General features: G+C 36.9%; 1 protein-coding gene across 1 annotated transcript in view; it reads left to right on the top strand.

Moving 5' to 3' along the window:
• The window catches only part of aadat (aminoadipate aminotransferase), a 12,081-nt gene extending 7,572 nt beyond the window's left edge, over window positions 1-4,509 (top strand). The window contains exons 8-12 of the mRNA XM_016236114.1: window positions 307-403; window positions 1,315-1,376; window positions 2,357-2,522; window positions 3,168-3,269; window positions 3,762-4,509. Of these exons, the coding sequence (XP_016091600.1) occupies window positions 307-403; window positions 1,315-1,376; window positions 2,357-2,522; window positions 3,168-3,269; window positions 3,762-3,803 (469 nt within the window). The 3' untranslated portion in view covers window positions 3,804-4,509. The remainder of the gene's footprint in view (window positions 1-306; window positions 404-1,314; window positions 1,377-2,356; window positions 2,523-3,167; window positions 3,270-3,761) is intronic.
• Window positions 4,510-7,010: the final 2,501 nt, after the last annotated feature.

Genomic DNA, 7,010 nt, shown 5'->3' with positions numbered 1-7,010 from the left:
ATATATATATATATATATATATATATATATATGTGTGTGTGTGTGTGTGAAAAATATAATAAATATATATATATAATTCTGTATGTATATAATTTTGTAAAAAAAAAATATATATACACACACACACTAAAAATGTTATTATATGAATTAACTTTTATATGAATTTTTATTTATATTAATTATTTATGTAAAGGTACAATTAAATAGAATTTTATTCAATAGTTTTTATATTGCACCAAAAATTTTTTTTTTGAACTTTGGTATTTCTTGAATCATTTGTGTGTATTGTGCTGTTTTTCCTGACAGCTTACGGATAGGTTTCGTCACCGGACCGAAGCCGCTGGTGGAGCGAGTGGTGCTGCACATCCAGGCCTCCACGATGCACACCAGCACCTTCACACAGGTCACACCTCTCACATTCACTGTCCTGTCCATCCTGTTTCTCTCCTGAAGCAGCAGCCGAGGGCTCTTCCTCGTTCCAGCTGTAATCCGTAAATAAGACAGGCCTTGTGTTCTGGTTTTAATGCGCAGCTGCTAAACACGTGCAGTAAAAGCACAGAAATGTGTCTCTGTGTGTGGGGGTGGATTTTATAAGCAGGAGGAGCTGTGTTTGTGCTGTACGTGTGTTTCGGCTCCCGGCGGTGAGCGGTGGTTACAGCGTGAATCTCAGGAGAAGAGATCAGTGAGAAAAACAAGCATGAGATTCACAGGTGCTTTAATTGTGACCTGCAAAATACAGGCCATATGTGACCCTGGAGCACAAAAGCAGTCTTAAGTCGCTGGGGTATATTTGTAGCAATAGCCAACAATACATTGCATGGGTCAAAATTATCGATTTTTCTTTTATGCCAAAAATCATTAGGATATTAAGTAAAGATCATGTTCCATGAAGATATTTTGTAAATTACCTACCGTAAATATATCAAAACTTAATTTTTGATTAGTAATATGCATTGCTAAGAACGTCATTTGGACAACTTTAAAGATGATTTTCTCAATATTTAGATTTTTTTTGCACCCTCAGATTCCAGATTTTCAAATAGTTGCATCTCGACCAAATATTGTCCTATCCTAACAAACCATACATCAATGGAAAGCTTATTTGTTCAGCTTTCAGATTATGTATAAATCTCAATTTCACAAAATTGACCCTTATGACTGGTTTTGTGCTCCAGGGTCACATATTATGTTTCAGAATCAGAAAGCGCTTTATTTCTTGCAGCTGAATCAAACTGAAGCCCAAGCAAAATAACCAAGCCTCTTGTTAGCGTATCCACTGTATAATGATACTCAGAAAAGTCTTTGTGTTTTCAGCTCATGGTCTCTCAGCTGCTTCATAACTGGGGTCCAGATGGTTTTCTCAAGCACATTGACGGGTGAGCTGGAGATTTATGATTTTAATGACTCTAAGAGTTCAATCAAATTACTGTGTTATTATAGAAATTACCACAGGGTTCTGCTTAGTATAATTCAATTGTTGGTAATAGCTGTATTGTATTCTATATTTATAACTTTTTATAGACTTCAGTTGGACCTTTGGTCAGCTTAATGTTTTTAACTTCAAACCGTTGCTTCTGGCTAAGTCCGTACTCCATAATCTTTTTCCTCCAGTGAAAAAAGTCCATCCGCTGTTGTCCTCTCACATCAAAATCCACCAATTTATTTGTTTAAAACCATTTTGGCTTATGAACGGTGCTTGATCTGTGCATATTTCTCTCCTGATTCAAACTCTTTCACTGAAGAATGCAATATTATGGATCGAGGACTCGTATGAAAGCAACAGTTTAGAATTTAAAAACCTCTTAATGATGGATTTGTTTCTTACAAACACGCAGCTTTCGCTTCTCAAGACATTAACTGACGCACCGACGCACCGGAGTGGTGTGGATTACTTGTGATGTTTTTATCAGCTGTTAACTTCAAACCGTTGCTTCTGGCTAAGTCCGTACTCCATAATCTTTTTCCTCCAGTGAAAAAAGTCCATCCGCTGTTGTCCTCTCACATCAAAATCCACCAATTTATTTGTTTAAAACCATTTTGGCTTATGAACGGTGCTTGATCTGTGCATATTTCTCTCCTGGTTCAAACTCTTTCACTGAAGAATGCAATATTATGGATCGAGGACTCGTATGAAAGCGACAGTTTAGAATTTAAAAACCTCTTAATGATGGATTTGTTTTTTACAAACATGCAGCTTTCGCTTCTCAAGACATTAACCGACGGACTGGAGTGGTGTGGATTACTTGTGATGTTTTTATCAGCTGTTTGGACTCTCATTCTGACGGCACCCATTCACTGCAGAGCATCCATTGATGAGCAAGTGATGCAATGCTACATTTCTCCAAATCTGATGAAGAAACAAACTCATCTACAGCTTGGATGGCTTTCTCTCTTTCTCTCCTGTGTGTTTTGTAGATGTAGCTGAATGGCATCCTCCCATGGCCGGCATGTTCCTGTGGATTAAACTCAAGGGCATTAAAGACACACAGCAGCTGATAATGGAGAGAGCGCTAGAGAAAGAGGTTCACACACATTCACACGCCTCTGTGTAATACAGTTTACATTTGTGCTGAATGTGATGATGTTTTCATTTGCTACATGAGCAAATACACACTCACTGCTGTATGAAACCCCTTTCCTTTATCAAAGGCAAAGTCATTTGTATGTGTCGTTGATGCTTCATGATACAGTACAGCAGGTTTGCTGGGGCTTTTGCCAAAGCAAAGTTTGAATATTGTGTGTGTGTGCGTGTGGTGTGTGTCTATGTAAATGAACTGAAGCACCTGATCCTGAAAACACACCACATGATTTGCCTCACACACACACGTTCAGTGTTTGAGGCGAACATGATGCCAGTCCTATGAACCATTCACTGCATTTACTTCATTCTGAAAACATGTTCATGGTCATTTTTACATTTGTGCTTAAAGCTGAAGGTTTTTAGTTGTTAAAATACTTTCCTTATTCCAGCTTATTATTATAAGTTTAAGAAGTAAACCGTGTGGTGCTTTCCAAACATTGCTCTGCTTGTTTGAGCATTGACGGTGAGAATTACAGCTGTAAACACAGAAGTCTCAGTTCTAATCAAAAGAGGTCAGCAGGTGTTTATTAAAGGGCTTTGAAGAATCCTCTCGAATCCTTGTCGGGTTTATTGTGTTTGTTTGTAGGTTCTTCTGGTTCCTGGAGGAGTTTTCAACATCAACAGCTCGGATCCGTGTCCGTATGTCAGAGCCGCCTTTTCTCTCTCCACACCTCAGCAGATCGATGAGGTACAACACACATTCACAGATATATTTATGTATATTATGCTCACCAAGGCTGCATTTATTTGATCAAAAATACAGTCATATTGGGAAATATTATTTCAATTTAGAATAACCGTTTTCTATGTGAATCTATTGTAAAATGTAATTTATTCCTGCGATGCAAAGCTGAATTTTCAGCAGTCTTCAGTGTCACATGATCTTCAGAAATCATTCTAATATGCTGATTTGCTGCTCAAGAAACATTTCTGGTTATTATCAATGTTGAAAACAGCTGTGCTGCTGCTTATCTTTTGGAAACAGGATTTTTTTTGATCCTGCTTGTGTTTTATCATGTTGCTGCCTACTGTATATACAGCATTTCAAATCAGAAACTTCTTTTATATTATGCCTGCTAATAGCATATACTGACCACTAATAGAACGCATCTGATATTCATCTGTACTTCAGAATAAGGGCTTACTTTGTCATTTATGGGTCGTTCCTCTTCATCCACAGGCTTTTAGGAGACTCGCTGATCTCATCAAGGATGCCATGTGAGCGGGTTATTTAGGGCGTATTAAGGGAATGAATTGATTATTGACGTTTGTTTTCAATGCAACTGCAGCCGCTGTGTACAGGGAGATGTTTTATGTGATTTTAAAACTGGTTTTGTGTGTAAAATGTTTAACCATAGGAAGGTCACGATCAGGTGAATGTATTTTATTGCGGTAGTCCGTTACTTTAAAACTTCATGGTGAATTGTGAAGGTTAAAGCCGTTGATTTCTGTGTCTTCTTTAAAGGACGTGACCTGTAATATGACTAGTTAGCTGCTAGTAACTCGAGCTGTTAGTAAATGTATTGATATGTTGCATGTAGAAGCTTTTAAAACGGCATTCGACTAATGGACTCTTTATCAGAGACTGTAATGACTCATTTCTGCTATAACTTTCAATCTGTTTTTGTCTCATTCTGAAAAGTTGTGGGAATGCAACAGTGGATTTTTTTCTCTCTCACTGTTTGAGCAATTGGTAATGAAAAATTGTGTTTGCAATGGTCTCCCATGTACACCAGAAGTTTACCCTGCAGTAGCTTACTTCTGCTTATCGGAAATATGAAAACAGTTCATGCTGGTCACCCGTTTTACACTTAATTACGGATATTTTTGAATATAGTCCATTTTACTTGTGTGTCATTGTGCATGCTGGTCCTTTTGGACACAAAATGGTTCAATAAATCAATAAATAAACTCCATTTTTGTATGTAGTGCTGATTCTCACTCCGTTTTGTGCTTTTACCATATATGCCATATATTTAAAGGGATCATCTACCCAAAAATTACAATTCTGAAGAATGTCGGCAACCACATGTTTTTGGGTCCCATTGACTTCCATATTATAGACAATGGAGTACTAAGGAAGTGAATGGAAGCCGAAACGGTTTGGTTAAATGTCATCTTTCGTGCTCCACAAAAGAAAAAAAAAGCATAAAATGATGACACAATTTTCAGTTTTGGACGGACTACCTCTTTAATTGCATAAAATCCCGTTGCATTGTTTAAACGTTTTTTCAGTAGAGAATTTGTGGATTTTAACAATGCAGAATGTAAGTCCTTAACCTTTGGACGCATTCATCAGAGCACTGGATTTCACACTGTGTGTGGTGTTTCTGTGACACAACCGATTCTTTGTGTACCCTACTCAGGGAAAGTGCTTATGAAGGACTCGCGCACACACACTTAGACGGCTGTGATAAATCTTGGTGTGATTGTGCATAAACTCTTGAGTTATGCACTCATAAGTGCTTTAGAAGCAAGATTAATAGCGTGTACGTGAGTTTCTTGGGGTTTTATTAGTGTAACACGCTGGATATAACAAATGGTCAAAGTGCCTCAGGTTTAATGTTGACCAGCGAGGGCAGTTAATCCTTAAACTGGATTTCATATGTCTGAATGTGCAATCTAGTGTGACAGAGGTGGAAAGATAAATGGATACACATTAGCTTGCCTTTACGTGGTTGTAAACAATGTAAAAACAATGGCACGTGCTTCAAACACAGGTTAATTTTCTTTATATATGTCCAAGGGGAATGCAACTATAACAGTACAGTGCTGATATCACATTGTACTTTGAAATACTATGGTAATGAATGATTAGGTACCATACTATATGTATGGTATGTAATCAGAGTTGGATAACTGATTACATTTAATCTGGATTACTTAATCAGATTCCAAAAATTAAGTACTTGTAATTAGATTAAATTACATTTTATAATACTCGTAACCAATCAGACTACAGTTACTTTTTTACTGATTGCATGATTACATATTATTCACACAATAGCAGCAAATTATTCATAATACAGTATATTGTTTCTCCCAAATTCCGCTTTTTCATCTTTTAAAGGTTCCTTTCTGAAATAGCCAGTTGTGTGGACAGTCACTAGTTCAGGTGTTTCAACATTGCTTCAACTACTGATGAACACATGCATTTTTAGTTGAATTATCACTCAGTAGATTATTTGATGTCTTTGGAAGACCTTTGTCTTTCAAACGCATTAAAGGTGGAATTATATGATGCTGCTAAAAAGAACATTATTTTGTGTATTTGGTGTAATGAAATGTGTTTATGCGGTTTAAGGTAAAAAAAAACACATTATTTTCCACATACTGTACATTATTGTTTCTCATCTATGCCCGATTTTTACAAAGCTCATCGGTCTGAAAAGCGAGGTGTGCTGTGATTGGCCAGCTATCCAGTGCGTTGTGATTGGCCGAATACCTCAAGCGTGTGACGGAAATGTTACGCCCCTCACCATACTGTGATGCCCTGTCCGGCCGGAGCGACGAGACAAAAACATTAAAACTCATTATAAACGAGGCATTTGTTACATCCAGTGGGGACATAATTACTGATTATAATAACTTATACTGTCTTTTTATGGGTTGCATCGCGCCGCGTAAACATAAAACCATGTCTCTTCCCACATAGTGAGGTAGATATGTGGGGGCGTGTTAGAATGAGCCGTTTTAGGGGGGCGTGGCTGACTCTTAACTTTTATAAAGAATATCTCTTTGGATTTGAGACTTTAGTCTTTGCAACTTTACAGATCTTCTTTATGCACCAAGAGCTTGTAACACTCCAAAGAGAAAGGAAAAATGTAAATCACTTCATATGACCCCTTTAAAATGCACCCATTCACGTTATTTCTTATTTACATGTAATGCAGGCATTCCCAAACTTGTTTGTCAACCGAATATCTTTGACCAAATATATTTATGTAATGTACCCCTGAGATTTTAAAATAAATATTTAATAATTAAGTATCACATTTGCATGTTCACGGTTCTTTGACATTGTTAACGGTCATGCAGGTAAACAAATATTTCATTGTTTTATTTCGATTTATGTTATTTAAATTTGAAATTTGTATGATTTAATGAAGGATTAACTCATTAAACTCCCTGCAGTATCTTTACGAACCCCAATTTGGGAAACCTTGATGTAACATAATGTTGTAATGAAATGTAACGTAAAAAATGTAACGGATTACAATCTACCCAGCTCTGTTTGTAATTTATAGTATACCACAGTACTGCCATTGTATTCTTTCATAAGGAAAATCTTTCACATTCACAGTACATGCAAAACCTGTTAGAAACGAGCCAAGCTTGGTGACGAGTCAGATTCGCATCCAATTACTGGAAGAACTGGGTCAGTTGAGTAAAAACAAACACTATAGGGACTTTAGTTGAAAACAAGGGG

The sequence above is a fragment of the Sinocyclocheilus grahami genome, unplaced genomic scaffold (genome assembly GCF_001515645.1).
Source record: "Sinocyclocheilus grahami isolate Dianchi unplaced genomic scaffold, SAMN03320097.WGS_v1.1 scaffold481.1, whole genome shotgun sequence".
Lineage (NCBI taxonomy): Eukaryota > Metazoa > Chordata > Actinopteri > Cypriniformes > Cyprinidae > Sinocyclocheilus > Sinocyclocheilus grahami.
Note: the sequence above shows the minus strand (reverse complement) of the source record. Positions and strands in the feature narration are given on the sequence as shown.